The 16,681-nt window shown below is 47.5% G+C and overlaps 1 protein-coding gene across 1 annotated transcript in view; it reads right to left on the bottom strand.

Moving 5' to 3' along the window:
* The window catches only part of LOC147717758 (uncharacterized), a 75,480-nt gene extending 59,018 nt beyond the window's left edge, over positions 1 to 16,462 (bottom strand). The window contains exon 1 of the mRNA XM_086924546.1: positions 16,192 to 16,462. Coding sequence (XP_086780672.1) covers positions 16,192 to 16,216 — 25 coding nt within the window. The 5' untranslated portion in view covers positions 16,217 to 16,462. The remainder of the gene's footprint in view (positions 1 to 16,191) is intronic.
* Between the last annotated feature and the right edge of the window lie 219 nt (positions 16,463 to 16,681).

The raw sequence follows: 16,681 nt of genomic DNA, 5'->3' as shown, positions 1-16,681 counted from the left end.
ATGCGCAGTCTGTGTCTTGTTTTCGTCTGTCAGATGCCTTCTGACAGTGGTGAGTTTTTGGATACCGAGGCGGTAGCCTCAATACTCCACATTAATTTTGAGTTTTTTAGTCGCTGTTTAGGTTGTCTTATTGATGTGTGACGCTTTGTCACAGTTGAGGTTGTATCACCAGGTCAGCGCTGTGATAGGCCGCAGGTTGCGGGCAATTTGGTGTGCAGAGGTGTCAGCAAGTTTTATTGCAGAGTCTTGTTTTCGTCTGTCAAGTGCCTCTGGCGGTGGTCAGCTTTTGATGGCTGCCGCGACGATTGCCTTCTGACAGTGATGAGTTTTGGGTGCCTGCCGGGGCGGTTGCCGTCTGGCAGTGATGAGTTTTTGGATGCTGTGTTGCTGTTTCAGTTTCACAAGGTTAGCGCTTCGATGGGCCGCAGGTAGCGGTCAAATGGGTTTGTAGAAATGTCAGCAAGTTTCCGGATCAGTTGGTTTTCTTTTTGATCCAATCCTTTGTAGAATGTCCTGTTGAGTTTGCGGAGATGGTCGTTAAACATCTCAACGCCTAGGTCTCTGTAGAGGTCTGCTGTTCTTGTGAACATTGGAGCACCTGCTGCAATCCGTAAGGCCTTGCTCTGTAGTCTCTGTAGGTCTTTCCGAAGCTGAGGGCGGCAGCTACTCCAAACTGGTGAAGCGTATGTCATAGTTGGTCGCATTATTGTGGTGATTGTGGTGCTCTGCATGGGCATCGACTTGGTCTTCAGGAGTGGGTATAATGCAGCCAGTTTGGTTGCTGCTTTCTAGTAGGTCTACTCTATGTGGTTTCTCCAGCTAAGTTTAGAGTCCAGAGTCAACCCCAGGTAGGAGCTGCTGTTTTCCCATTTGATCTCTTCCCCATTGAGGAGGATCTGTGGATATTTCCTGTTCAGCTCCCTGGTGAATAAGGTTGCTGTGGTTTTGCTTGTGTTCAGGGTGATCTGCCAGTCGTTGTACCATCCGGAGAGTCTGCAGAGCGATGTCTCAAGGTTCTTAGCCACTTCTTTGTCGCTGATGGATTGGGAGAGGACTGCAGCAGCATCGGCGTAAAAGGCAAGATCAGTCTTCTTTAGGTCCGTGGGGATGTCGTTTGTGAATATGTTGAAGAGGAATGGTCTTAGGATTGATCCCTGAGGCACTCCATCAAGAATTGGGCCTGGCGTTGAGCATTCTTCTCGTACCGCCACATGAAAGGTCAATTTTGACAAGTAGCTAGACAGCAGCTTAACCAGGTAGCTTGGAAACTTGAGCTTTATAAGTTTGTAGAGCAGTCCCTCATGCCATACTCAGTCGAATGCTTTGGCTACATCCAGAAAGACTACTCCAGTAGATTTGTTGATGTTGAATCCATGGCTAATGATGTCCACAACTCTGAGAAGTTGGTGGTTGGTTGAGTGGTCTTTCCTGAACCCAAACTGTTCTTTGGGAAGGAGGATTTCGCTTGTTGCAAAGTCCACGAAAACGGGCGCGGATAACTTTTTTGAAGACCTTTGATAGGCCAGATAGCAGACTTATAGGGCGGTAATTTTTCAGGATCTCGTAGTGGTTTCCCAGCCTTGGGGAATACGACAACACTTGCTTCTTTCCAGGCGTTAGGGAAATACTGGTGTTGCATACACGCGTTGAATATCTCAGCAAGATGATCCCCTGTGGTATCTTGGTTGGCTATTCTGTCCTTTCCTGGTGCCTTGTTGTTTTTTAGTGTCTTTACCAGGGCCAGTAGTTCGCCCATTGAGCAATCCTAAATGATTGCAGCTTCTGTTTCTGGTGGGTGCTACCGGTGCTGCTTAGCGACCTCTTGCTCGACTTCTGCTGCCAGTTTGCTTGCCTGGTTAGGCCTGAAGGACGCTTCCAGTGTGTCAGCGCAAACCTCAGCCTTGTCCCTGTTGCTCCATGCCAAATGAGTCTTTCCTTGTATCAGTGGGTTTGGTTCCTTCTTTCCATTCAAGCGTCGGGTCATTCTCCAGAGAGAGTTGTCTGAGTCCTTCAAGTTAGCTGTAGCTGCTTCTTATTTTTCACCTCTGTGCTGGTTTATTTGCATCTTCAGCTGTCTTGTCAGCTCATTGTACTTCTTCAGCAGGTCAGGGTGTGATTCCTTTGCCATTCTCTCCGGGCTCTGTTCTTGTCAGCTATTGACTGCTTGATGCCCTTCGGGAGCTCGTAGCTAGAGCATCGTTGGAGTTTCTGCTCAGGAACGCTGCGCTCAATAGCATTGTGGACTGCAGCTGTGAAGTGGTGAACCACCTGGTCAATGTCTTCAATGCAGCGTAGGGGGCCAGGGACCAGTGTCTCCTCCAGGCTTCTCTTGTATAGGCTCCAGACCACCTTCTTGAAGTTGTGCCTGGTGCCCTGTTGCTGGTCTTCAAGTACGTCTCCAACTGTGATCAACACTGGGTTGTGGTCGGACGTCAGTGCTATTAAGGTTTCAAGCTCCATAGACTAGGAGAGATTCTTCATGACGACAATGTCCAGAACATCCGGTTTATGCAGTGCAGAGCCTGAATAATGTGTTGGTTGAGTCGGGCCAGTCACTACAAAGTCCTCCTTCTTTGAGTGGGCAAGTAGGGTGTGTCCTCTGCTGTTTACCGTGCAAGAGTTCCAGCACTGATGCTTGGCATTAAGGTCACCTCCAATTAGTGTTGGAATGCTGGGGTCCAGTAAAGCATCCAAGTCCTTTGGGCTTAGCTTGCCGGGGGGTGAGTAGGTGGCAATCAGCCGTAGATGGTCTGCAGATGGCTGGATCTGTATGCCAGTTGCTTCAATAGTCCACACTGGTGGTAGTGAGATCTCATGGTGCTTTTCTTTTGTGCTGACAATCACCGCTGTTCCTCCGCCCTTGGCTCCAGTGGTGCGATCTGTGCGGTACACCCTGTGGTTTGCTATGTTGAGCTTCTGGCTTCCTTGGAGGTGGGTCTCGGAGATAAGCACTATACTCACATCCATGGTTTCCATCAGGTGCAGGAGTTCTGCAGTTTTCTTCTGAATGCTGTTAGCATTCCACATCAAGAAGAGGGAGTTTCCTTTAGATTTTGCGCCATTGCAGGTGTTTTCTTCACCGTGGAAAAGTCCGGTGATAAGATTCACCACCATTGTTACCACAGGGTGGATGTTCATATCTGCAACTGTTTTCGCAATCTTCGTGATGAGTTCCTGCCAGTTGATGGCTGAGCCTATTTCACAGGATGGTGCAGGGGCAGTTGTTTGTGGTGGGCTGTCCTGTTTGGGTTTTGTTGCTTCTGCATATGTTCTTCCATCCACGCGCGCGTTGCTATGGCTGTTGGTTGGATTGCCAGTTGGGATCCTGTGTGCCAATATGGGTTTGTAAGTCTTCCTTTGTCCCTGGTCTGTTGCTGTTGGGTGTAGGGAAGTCTTTTGCGGTTGGGGGGGTTTGCGCGGTCCATCCTTCTTTGCCTTCTGCAGGTAGGGACAGCCGCGATAGCTTGCTGGGTATGGTCCTGTGCAGTTGGCACATATTGCTGGTTCGGTTTCCCGGTTCCTTGTGCAATGGTTAGAGGTGTGTTCGCCTCCACTGCGTTCGCACTTTGGCTTCTGATGGCAGAAAGCAGAGGTGTGCAGCAAGCGCTGGAAGTTGTAGCACATGACTGGTCCTCGTTTTCCTCTAAGCGCTTCTGTGGTGACGGTGCAGCTGCAGAGCCGTGAGACTGCTGAGAGGTCTGCTGGGTTCCCATCATGGCTTGCCGACAGGGTTACAACAAAGAGTCAACAATGGATCTTAACTCGTATGGTTTCAATCGATCAACAGAAAAATTTGAATCTGAAAGAAGAATATATGGCACATGGTTTCATTTACTACAGAAGCTGTATGATGGTTTTTAGGCCTGTGCTAAACCACAAAATTACTCACTATTTATCTTTAAACGGGGCTCCTTCCCATAAGGAGAGTGTGTCCACAATAAAGGGGTAGCATCCTTAAGTACAGGGGTTTTCCATGCTGTAAATATTGCATAGAAATGTATTAAATGTAGAAGCTATGGTGAAAGTTAGTATATTTAAATCACCATTCTAAATCTAGGTCGGCAACGTGCTTACCTGCCTGTGGCAACAGACCCTTCAATAATATGGCTCCCACTCGCTCAATGTACCATTTCTAATGGCTCTATTTATACCAGCCCCGGAATGGCGTGCAATGCGCCTAATTAGCCAAGGTGATAGAAAGCGGACTAAAAGAGAAGATGACAAACCTCAACTGCGGATGTCAGCCGCCATAGTGATTACCGTGCACTCGATTTAAAATGATGCCTAAATCCTCTGTACTCTTCGAAAAACCATACGTTGGATAAAAAAGATATGGCGCATAATTCCATTGGATGAAGACAATGTCAAGAATAGCAAGTATACAAGCTTGCTTTTTGCTCATGTGAAGGACCTAAATTCAATATTGCGACTCAAAACAAGAAAGGGGTCTGAAAATGATAAAGAAAAATGAACACTATAAATAATAACAGTGAGGCTGTGCAACCCTTACTATCTATGTATAAAAAAACACCCAAATATATTTAACCCAAAATATTGCGATGTGAGGATAGTGATGATAAAAACAGAAATCGGGTTGAAAACACCATTTGAAGGAATTCTATTCAATGAACCAAATTATTAGTCTACATTAAAAGCAGTAGTAATATATCGATCCCGATATTATTACAGAAAAGCTGGCCAGGGGATAATCATTGCTGAGTGGAGATCTACATAGTGGATATGCCCTAGTGGTGTCGATGAAAATATACATGTTACCGGCATTATCTCTAATGGTTGGATGAAGACAATTAGAGGATATAACATGAATCATTATCAACAATAGAAAATACTGCAGTAATCTAAGTGCTAATACCATGGTCCCCTGAGGCTGCGTAGGGGTGACATGAAAAGATAGAACCAAATAGATGGTTAAATCACATAATGGATCATAGATACTAAGTGTTGGACTTGTCCCTTTTTGCAGGGTCATCCCTAAACTTTTTGCCTTCCTCCTACCTTTTTTGCTGACGTAGTGTTGGTGGTTTTAGGACTCTGGGCACTTTAGCACTGGTTAGCAGTGCAAAGTGCGTGCGCTCTCTGCCCTCCATAGGCTAACATTGGGAACTCCCCCCTTATGGGATAATTCCTAAATAAAACAAAATCAGTATGGCATGTTTGGTATGTGTGGAATGAAAATGATAAATACTGCGCAATGGTGCGCACAGATTTACTTTTAATATTTTAGGAATGGCACTTTTAGAAGTTGGGATTTCTGTGTGCTGTGTACCTGCCTGCATGTCTGTTTCTAGAAGTGACCGGGGCTGGTGAGGGGTGGGTGTCTCCATGGAGGCAGGATCAGGCTGAGTGGGAGGTCTGCAACTGGAGTAGTGGGCGGAGAAATCCCCTGTCCCTGACTAGGTCAGTGCCTGCCCTGTACAAGACTAGCTCTGCCCACTACTAACACCCCTCCCAGTGCCAGTTGGGACTAGAACTTCCAAGACCCTTTCAGAAACCCCTACCCCCAGACCCTTCCAGAAGATTCTACCCCCTTCCAGTCTCAGGGCAGGGAGGTGTATAAATACAGAGGCTGTGAGCCCATGTGGTTGGTTGTGCTTACTGAACTGGAGGGGACACTCTGCCAGGAGAAACCGCTGCAGGGCCCTGAGTACTGGCCCCTGTGCCCAACTTTACCCCTCTGCCTTCTACAGGACCTGGAAGAGACTCTGCCAGAGTAAAGTCTGCTGTACTGGAAGGATTGCCTCTTTGCTGCGCTTGACTGTTCCCCGTAACTGCTGCCCTGCCTAGTTGTGCTGTCCCCCGGTCTGCTGACCTTGCCCAGCTTTGCCTCTACATTTTGGGACCTTTGCCCAAATCTGCCTGTTTTCTAGCGCCTCGTGAAGTGCTACAACTTTATTCTGAGGGACCCCGAACCGGTGAGGACCCTAGCCCCTTGCAAGCGCTGTATTTCATCACCCCAAGATCACCCCAAGAGAAGAGGGGAGCGTGGACCCTGCAGCGCTGGACTGTCAGCCTGCTACGAGGGAATCCCGGCGTGTGGGAATCCCCCTCTCGCAATTCTTTCTGCATATCTAAACTGCAGGAGCCCACCCTGCGTTTTCCCTGCCTTTTTCTTTCAACCAAGAGCGGGTGTCCACCCCGCGTTCCTATTTTTGTTTTTCTCGCGGGTGCCTATCCTGCTTTCTGCCTGTTTTTTTTTTAAAGCCAAGAGCGGGTGCCCACCCCGCTCTCTGAAATCGCCGGGAAGAATCACTGCCACGACTCAAGGTTCCATGGAGGGCCGCCGCTCCCGTGTTGCAGAGGAAACCCCGTGCATGACAAGAAGCCAAGTGGGAGCCTACCCCATGCTGGCACATCGCTGAGAGGAAGCTGGAGACTTTGCTCCATAGGTGGGGGCTCCCCGTGAGCAGAGGGGAGCCTCGTGCGTGTGCCAAGTTCGCCGGCCACCGGAGAGAGGACCAGTGCAGTGGCGGGAGTCAGGCGAGTGCGGGCCTGTTCATCGGCGGGGCTCCCGTGATTGGAGAGAGCCCCACATGCTGACTGCCTGGACCCTGCAGCACCAGCGAGTCCGGCTGTGATCTCACCGGCCAAGCCCCCAAGGAGTGGTGAGTGGGGCTGGGCTCTGGCTGTTGGACGGTGGGGGCTGCCTTCCATGTGTTGCGGGCCCAGTGTTTGGGAAACTGCACAGCGGCACCAGATAATTTTAATTTAGAACCCCAGGGAGGGGGGCTCCAACGTGCCAGTGTCTGTGCGGCTCCAGCTGCCCACAGGAAAGGAGGCAGCTGCACCGAGGGGGCCATATTGTTGTTAAGTCCTGGAGGGGAACTCACCCGGCCCGAAGTGGTGGAGTGCCACGGTACTAACTTTGGCCACTTTCAATTTCAGAGTCCAGAAGAGGGACTCCAACTTGGGGCGTGACGTGTGAACCTCATTTTGCACAGCTGCGCCGCGCAGGAGTGGGCAGCTGCAACGTTTTGGGAGAAGGAGGCCTAACGTCAGGGTATGATGTTCTAGGTGCATGCCTTATCTAATGTGTTTATGCCTCATGTTGATAGGATACTAAGTTTATGATCTTGCCAGTAGGTACTGGGTGTTCTATATTGCTTACTTGTACTTTTGCAATGGTTCTGGCAGTGACCCGATTGGCGCTGGCATGTACATAGTCCCCTCTAAATTGCTACCTGGTGTCAGTTGGCACAGTGTATATATCTGTGATTGTGATTCTAATGTGTTTTTATAATACAAAGGCTATTTTTACATAACCTTGGGTGGAGTCCCTTTTGTAGTGTGCCTAGTGTGTCGCCGCTGTGTGTGGTGCGCAAACGCTTTACACATTGCCTCTGGGATAAGCCTGACTGCTCGTGCCAAGCTACCAAGGGTTTGAGCAGGGGTTAACCTCGGGGTGAGGCTCTCCCATTCTGACAAGACTGGCGGCTTCTGCCTGGCTCTGGCATGTGCCCTAGCCTACCGGGAATCCCCGCTTCTAACACTGGCAATCCAAAGATTGGGACAATATTAATGGCAAACTTACAAGGGACAAGCTAAAACGACAGAATAGCCTGTTCCATGGCATATCTAAATTTAACCCAATATTGAACGTATCTAGTAAAAAAAATCCCCCAAACTTCTCGTTTCTTTCTGATGGATTCGGCACATTGACCTTGCTTAGTCTCAATTTTTTCCACAATGAACCAACGAATGTCATCCGGTGTATGGTTATTTTCTACAAAATGCAGTACCATTGGAGATGATAATTTTTTTGTGCGGATTGCTGATCTATGTTCAGTCAGTCTAACATTTAAAGTCCATGAAGTTTCACCCACATAACCTTGATTACAGGGACATATCAGCAGATAAATTATATTTTTAGTATTACAGTTAGTCATTCCAACAGATGTAATTGTTTGGCCATTAAAACTAGCTTATCTGTTCCCATGGCCAGAGGACATACTTTACAGTGTTTTTTTCATTGTGTTTTTTTAAATTGTTTTCTCATTATTAAGTTTTGCACTACATTCTGTATCTATTGAATGGTTACTTTGGGTTTGAGGGATTCTATTACTAGTAGGATTTCTTGATAGGTTTTATCCTTCTTCTTTTCTGTTTCTATCTAGAAATTCTCAATTCCTTCACTGTACATGGGTGGAGTCGCTAATATGAATTAGCTTCATTGTTCAGAAAATTGAATGTAGATAGTTATTATTAAATGTATCAATTTCTATATATTAGATAAAGTGTTTTTTTGTGAATGAACATATATATATATATATATATATATATATATATGTGTTGTATATTCCTATATGTTTATCGACCGTCATTTGACATAATCTTTTTTATCAAATTTAATAACAATAATATAAATAATGATGAGGTAATTTGTACATTCTAGGTTTATGTCTATATGTGTGTAATAATTGTACTTAAAATCTGCATCTGGGGAGCCAAGATGGCGGCGTAGACGGACGTGTAGTCTCCCGGCTCCCCGAGCCTTTGTTCCCTGCAGCACTATCCTGTCCTTTCTCCTGCGATAGCACTACCCCGGGATGTAGATGAGAGCGCGCTGTTGCTGAGGGTGTTTCTCCGGTGTCCCTGCCTGCCTGCTAGCCGTAGATATTGCCGTGCTGATCTGTCGGCTTTGTCTAGCCCTGGGACCGGACCCGTGTCGCTGTGCACCGCCGGGGGCGGCTGGAGCTCCCTGGGCTGCCTGATCTGGGGCGAAACGGGAGTCTAGTGCCCAGCTGCTTGCTGGGGATAAACCTGCACTGGCCTTCAGTGGAACGCGGACATCGACTGTTTGGAAGTTTCTCCTGCGGAATCTCCTCTGTGTGACGCTACGGTGAGCCGCGCTGCTTCCCTTTCTTTTGTTCGGCGTGGATTTGCTTGCCGTGGCTCACCTCTGTGGCTGCCCCTGCCTAGAGTCGCATGAAGGGAGAATCTCACTGGCTGCCGCCCGGTGTCGGCGGGCCCTGACTGTATCAGGAGATTGGGCCCCAACCGACCATTGTGTATTTCGCCTAAGCGCTTTAGTGAGCCCCTTGGTGGAACTAACATGGCGGCCGGCTCCTATGGGGTGATGGTGGGTTACGCCTCGGATCCTGACTGTGTCGCCCTCCGTGGACCCGAGCGAGGGGTGGATCAGTGTGCTGCGCCTCGGCTAGTGGACATGAGCGATCACCAGCCTGTTTACACTTGTGCCTCTGTTCTTGCCGCACTTGCCGAATTGAGGGCAGAATGGCGTGAGCGTTCTCTGGCGCTGTGCGTCCGGCTGGAAGAAGCCGCATCCGACTCGAGGTGTGTAGCGTCTGCCTATTTTCCTCGCTGCTCTAATCGGCCCACGCTATGCCATGGCCGGGATACAATGTTGCCGCGCGAGCGCACGACGGAGCAATTGTCTGGCAGTGAAAATGCCTGCGGCTTGTTATCCGCCTCTTCCAGCGCTACTACAGTGTTGCCATTTCTGCCACAACTTTTGGTTTCGCCTACAACATCGATATCCCTGTTCATGGTGCCGCTGGCGCAGCGACTGGTTCTATTGACTGCCTACGTTATGCAAGCTACGCTCTTATTTCTTAGTGTTATGCAACATCTGGCGAACCTGGGAGCACCGCTCTTCTGGATTGATGGCACTGTATGTGACTGGCGTTGTCCGTTTTGTTTTTGGGAGTCTTCTCACTGCCGAGGGCGGCCATCTTACCCCTTTGTTCTGTCTGGGGCGGGACCTCCTTGGAAGCCATCTTCGGGGAGACGCTTACGATCTGGCCAGGGCTAGGGGACCTTTCTCTACGAACTGTGTTTGAACGGCGGATGGTGACTCGAGATGGGACGCTTTCTCAACGCGTGCGATGTTCTGTGGGATGTCTCTCCCTATTTCACTCCGTACTTGATGTGATCTAATTTTGATATTGCATATGGGGTAGAAGGTATTTTACGGCTGGGGAGTCCGGGGGACCTGGTATTTGGTGGGCTCCTCCCCACCTTTTCTCTTTAATGGGAGTTATAGATTAGAACACTCTTTTCTTACTCTCTATATTTCAGATGTTATATTTATTCCTTTCTTTTTCTCCTCTTTTTTCCTTGTTCTATATTTCGGGTTTATTGGGCGACAGACACACTGCTGGGGGGGGTAGGCCGTAGCCTCTGCATGCGTGTAGGGTGGGGGGTTGGGGGATGGGATTTTAGTTTCTTGATTTCAGTTTCTATGGTGCCTTGATTTTTTTCTCTGCTTTCGTTTCTCTCTCTTTACTCTATCTTGGGTCCGTGTCTGAGACAGCTAAAGGGTGGGTGGCGGTGGACACTGGAATGATATTAGGTATGTAACTCCTGCTGCACAAACTTTGAGCCGCCATGCTGCCTGGGGGGACTTGAATATTGGGTAATTTGATTATGTGGTAAAATTGTTGCTATTGTCACATCACTCCAGCACGGACTCCGCTTTATTAGCCTATTGTTTATGTAAAAATTAAAATGTCGAACTTCAATAGCTGCAACAAAAATACAAAACAAACCTTCATTACTCCTGTGACACAGTATCACGATAATCTACAGTGTAACTCTTGAATGCTTGCTTCTTGTACTAATGTGTTACTGTGTCGCCGTATTGCTTGCTTTGGTGCTTCAAATGTATCCGTGGCCGGCCAATGGGTTGTGGGCCCTTATTTGTTCTTTTACTAATGCACAATAAAGGTTTCCAAAAATAAAAAAAATAAAAAAAAATCTGCATCTGCATTAGATAGTTGTAACCACTGTCTAATTAATTTCTCAGTGTTTTATACAGTCTGGTTTGCTATAGACGGTGTCCTGACGAAGGCAGAAGTGCCGAAACGCACGTAGTTGTCATCTACTGCTAGCCTTCATCAAACCTGTCATATTTTAAATATTGATTGTAATAATTGAACTGAGTTCTTTGCTCTTTATATACATATTATATGTGTCTATCTATTTTTTTTAATTATGTACATTTATAATCTAATTTGATTCAGATAAAACAAACATATATATAAAAAAAGACTAAATAAATAAATAAATAATTTCATAATAACAAAAAAGGACTCTTTGTGGAATGTTTATACCCTATTATTGATTGAAAGATTGCTACGGTTTCTTTACCTAAAGGCGGGGCTGGTGTCACAGGAGGAGGAGTAGTGATAACATCTTTATCATTTTATTTTTCATAGCTATGGGGCTGAGCTAGGAAAGGAGGGGCTATTGTCACAGGGGAGGAGTGGTTCACATACTTATGTGCGCATGACTGTGTTGCCGGCTGTCTCGGGCCGGCCAAACAGTCATGCATTGCTCACCTAGCATGTTCTCCATTGGGCTGTAATTCACAGCCTGGGTGGAGAACATGCACAGGCTCCCAGTCCCCGTCTGAGTGCCAAACCCCGCCACTCAGACCAATCACGACTCTGCTGTCATAGTGACAGCAGAGTCGTGATTGACTTAGGGGAGTCTGTGTGCTTCCTGCACTCGTCAGGGGGAGAAGCAACGAGGGAGGAGCGATGGCTGTGTGAATAGATAAGTGATCTTTTTTTGTTTTTTCAAACCCTCACACCACCAGCTCCGCCACCCCAATTCTCTGCCAGCCGCCACACTGCCCTTAAGCCGCCCCTGGTTTACCCACTCAGTCCATATGATTAAAACTCACAGAGCAACACCTCACTGGGCTGCAGTTGAACGACAGCTCTTCAATATGGGGAAGACCTTGCTGTTTACTACACAAATCAGCCTCTAAACACACCCCTGGTCCCCTAAACCTCGGCCTCTAAACACTACCTGTCCACCTCTCGACATGCAGGGAAAGGGGCACCCAAGCTATGGAGGGCTCCTGACCACCTACATTCAAAAGTGCCTTCATGTTGGTGGGGGGATAACTGAACACCATGGGTGGGGGAATAACTGGGCACCATGGAAAGTGCCTAAGAGATGAAGGCTGTGTTTTCACATGCAGCCCTGGAAACCTTTTCTCAACATCTTCACTGATCTCTGCTTCTCTCGAGGTTCGTCAGCCTTATTGCACACTTGGTGGTGAAGGCGAGCAAATGCTGACTTCCGGGAAGAAGGGTGGAAATAATACTGGCTAACAAGCATTGGACACCAGCAAAACTTTATAGTGTTAAACTGTGTAATGACTCCCGATGCTGGTGATATGGGGAACGTGACATTTTTTATTTATTTGAAAGGTTTTATATGGCGCAGGCTAGACCCGGATATATCAGAGCGCTTTACAAGAGCAAAGGCATTCAACAAAAACAAAACAAAGAGCAAAGAGAACGGAAGTCAGGAGTGAGCACATCTCTCAGTTTCTAAGAACAGCCAGGATTCTGGATGATTCACAAGTTAAAGTGCATATAGAAATAAAATGGAGGTACCAACTCAAGGCAGACGGAAGAGTAACAACAGGGAGAATACAAATTGAAGAGGAGGAGGGCAGGGAAACAGAGAGGGGGAGGGGAGCTACGGACAAGGACAGGGGAGAATGTCCTTCAACAGCTAGCAGAACATGAGTTAGAGCTGCTAGGATAGGAGCAAGTGAGGGGTACACAGAAGGGAAGAGTACAGGTCGAACAGGATAGCAGAAAGGCAACCAATACAGGGGAGACAGTCCGTCAGGTCGGAAGAGAAATTATAGACTCCTGTACTTGTTGAGTAGGTAACATTTTAGGTCTTTTTTCAAAGCTGAGGTAGGAGGGGTTGCAGCGCAAGTCTCTCGAGAGGGCATTCCAGATGCTCAGAGCATTTCCAGAGAAGGAGCGAGTTTGGGTGCATTTCTTTTTTGGTAATGAGGGGGCGAGGAGGATTACCGTGGAGCATCTCATCAGTCTGGAGCGGCCAGCTATTTTGAGTTTGTTTGTTAGGTGTGACGATGGTTGTGTGTGGAGAGCTTTGTGTGTGATGCAGTCAGTCATATAAAAGCATCTACCTTCAATGGGCAGCCAATTTAGGGATTTGAGGGCAGGCGTGATGTGGTCAAATCTTTTACAGACAGTAGTGAGTCTGGCCGCCAGGTTGAGCACAGCTCTAGGAGGGGCGAGGAGGATTTTTGGGGTTCCCGTGAGGATGGCATTGCGTAGTCAACTTTGTAGAGTACTACACATTTGACATTGACATTGTACATGTTTTGTGGGAATGTGGAAAGCTATTGGAAGAACTCTGCGGTTCTTTCCATGCGGAGGACCTCGTGGGTGAGGCATGGACGTCATTTAGGGGCCGCCAGGGGTCGCTGCTGCGACCCCTGCCACTGCGACCTCTAGCTTCAGCAGTAGCAAAATCAGTGTCAAGAACAAAAGCAGCGGTAAGTGTGGGATGTTTCTCCATTTTTTCTTACTAGCGAATTGTAACGTTATTGCATTCAGTATTGTGTTGCCTGATGTGGCAATAAAAAACAAACAGAAACCGACAAAAATAGTAAATAGGTGCCCTCCAGCCTATAAACATTTTTTCATAATTAATAATGATGAAGAAAATATGTGTTTTTGCTTTTTTTTGTGAACATTTTTTAATTGTTTTTATTATTTTAAATGCAGGTACATCATACAGATGACGATAACAGCATAAACTAATAATATTAGCCCTGCACGACATATTCAGCAAATCTTCAGTTTAGTAAATTATTTGATTCCATACAGTGGACACCTTAAGCATTATACACTTATCTAACTAACCAGCCATATATTTATTTTATTTATGCCTGATTCTTAAGGTAAAAAAATCACCCATGTCAGCAGCTTTATCATCATGGAAAAATACACTCCTCTCTGCCACGCCCCCTGCGCGCTCCTGCGTAAAAACACATATTTACCATTCTTGTTTCAGGAGCACAACGAGTGCCTGACTGAACAGCAATGAGTCAAGGATTGGCAGTCTGGGTCTATGTTATGTTATGTTACAGAAGTTTATAACGCGCACAGATACTCCAAGGAGTGTCCCAGCGCGAGCCCTGGGGTGCTGAGAATAAAAACTAATTAGAACAGGAAAGTTTTGAGCTGTTTCTTAACCCTTTCGATGCTGATGACGAGCTCAGCTCGTCATGATGCACAGTTGAGCTGTGCTGATGACGAGCTGAGCTCGTCATGAATACATAGTAAGAGCAATTTCCAGCACAGGGGGGGAAAACGCCTAGCAGCCAAGGTGTTAAATTGCCCCAGATCCTGAATGCTGCACAAAGAATAAGGCAGAGAGTTCCAGACTGTAGCGGCCCCAAAGGCCTATGGGTCTGGTTGGCATGGTGGTACCCACAGGGTGGAACCAAGGGTGCCATTGAAAGGCTAGTGATGGATGGGGCATTCAGCCACGGTAATATAATGTAAATATACTCCAGGCCATCTCTCGCGGACTGATCATCAAGGACAGGTCAGTGCCTTGGAAACACGGGTGATGCTGGAACAGAGTCAGGCACATGTGGTGTAGAGCAGAGACCAGACAGAATGCGTGTACCTTGTGTGTCCTGCCTTCTCTCATCTACTGTTGGTTTACGTCAACAGTCTATTGTTATTGGCAGAGTACCAGCCACTGTGCCATTTATACCAGAGAATGTAAGGTTCTTTCTATTGGCTGTGTTGTTTTGGGAGTGTTGTGGTTTCAGTGGTACAGATAACTAGTCAGTTTAATATTTGTTTAGATCTTAAACGGATCACAGCTAGATGCAAGCTTACACAGAATTCTGATTTGTAGATTTTAACCTACCAAATTTTCAAATTATATGGGAAATTTGGCAATTTTCTGCCTAGCTGAATTTTTTTTTCATCAGTTTTAGGACTCATATGTCTCAGGGGTGGTCTGCGGGTCCTGGGACTCTGAATAACAGCAACTGATTAGGTTGTGTTAGAAACTGTAAAATACACATCTGAGAATTCATTTATGGATCCGAAAGGTACGGTCATATGAAAAATGTAATATTGCAAGTGTGGATGGATGAACTGTATTTGCTCATAGTTCCACAAACACTAAACAGACTTACACCCCCTACATAAAGTACTTTTCACTTTTAACATAGAAATCTCCATGCACGACTTTAAGCAGCAAAGCAAACAAAAGGGCTGAATGCAGCTCTGCCCATCTCAACAGGCTGGTAAGGTTTAGTTTCATTTGACACCTTTCCTTGGGTTGGAGTATTCTCGTTCAAGGGGTGCTGGGCCAAGAAGGGAACAAAAAGCAGCCCTGGCAGATATGTTCAAAGCTGCACAGCTCCGGGCTCCCCTTTTACCCCCACCCACCCACCCATTCTCTCTCTCTCTCTCTCTCTCTCTTTCTCTCTCTCTCTCTTTCTCTCTCCTCCTTCCCCCTCTCCTCCTACTCACTCTCCTCCTTTGTCTTCTCTCTCTCTCTCTCTCTGTCTGTTCTTCTACTCTCACTCTGTCTCGGTCTCACCCTCTCTCTCCTCCTCCTTTCTCTCACGCTGTCTGTCTGTCTCTCTCTCACCCTCTCTCTCTCCTCCTTTGTCCTCTCTCCCTCTCTCTGTCTCTCTCTCCCTCTCCTCCTTTGTCCTCTCTCCCTCTGTCTCTCTACCTCTCTATCTCTCTCTACTCTCTCTCACTGTGTCTCTGTCTGACCCTCTCTCTCCTCCTCCTTCCTCACTCTCTCCCCCCTCTCTCCATCTCTCTCTCTCCCTCTGTGTCCCCCTCTCTCTCCTCCTTTGTCTTCTCTCCCACTCTCTCCTTGCCACTCTCTGCCACTCTCTCTGTCTCTCCGGTTTCTCTCCCTCTGTCTCTCCCTCTCTCTCCTTGCCACTCTCTGCCTCTCCGTTTCTCTCTCTCCTTGTCACTCTCTGCCTCTCTCTCTCTCTGTCTCTCCGGTTTCTCTCCCTCTCTGTCTCTCTCTGTCTCTCTCACTCTCTCTCCTTGCCACTCTCTGCCTCTCAGTTTCTCTCTCTCCTTGTCACTCTCTGCCTCTCTCCATCTGTCTCTCCGTTTTTCTCCCTCTCTGCCTCTCTCTCTCTGTCTCTCCGGTTTCTCTCCCTCTCTGTCTCTCTCTGTCTCTCTCCCTCCCTCTCCTTGCCACTCTCTGCTTCTCCGTTTCTCTCTCTCCTTGTCACTCTCTGCCTCTCTCCCTCTGTCTCTCCGTTTCTCTCCCTCTCTGTCTCTCTCTTTCTCTTTCTCTTTCTCTCACTCTATATAGTAATCCAGATTTTAAGGAAGGAAGACGAAAACCAACTTTTGATGTAGGCTTTCTTACCATGAATTATCAGCAGGGTGGTCATGCTTCGAGGGAGGAGGGCGATTTGTGAAACTTCTGATGTATTCTTGACTCCTTCTGATTTCCAACTTGTGATGAATCTTCACTTCCTTCTCCAGGCTTGAGGCTCTCAGTAATTCCTTCTGGGGGTTTGCCTCCACCGAGTCTTCACAATCCTCGGTCGCGTCAGTCCTGACGCTGAAGTCTTCTATCAGGTTGAGCTGGGGGCGGGGCCTGTGACATGCACCCTGGTGGGATTGTGTTTAAGCGAATGTAGGCGAGGGTTTGTTGTTCGAACAAAGAGGAGGTGCGCGTAGGCGGCCTTATCTCTGGGACCTGCCCAGTAAGTCAACAGATGGAGGAGACCTGTTCCAAAGAGCTGCCTGGCACGTGCTATCCATCCGGAAGGAGTCACAGGTGCCAATGAAAGGCTAATGCGGAGTGAGACAAAGGTAGCCACAGTAATGTAAGGTAGAAACACTATGGAAAC

Source organism: Lissotriton vulgaris, chromosome 5 (genome assembly GCF_964263255.1).
Source record: "Lissotriton vulgaris chromosome 5, aLisVul1.2, whole genome shotgun sequence".
Taxonomy (NCBI): Eukaryota; Metazoa; Chordata; class Amphibia; order Caudata; family Salamandridae; genus Lissotriton; species Lissotriton vulgaris.
This window is presented reverse-complemented; position numbering and strand designations above follow the sequence as displayed.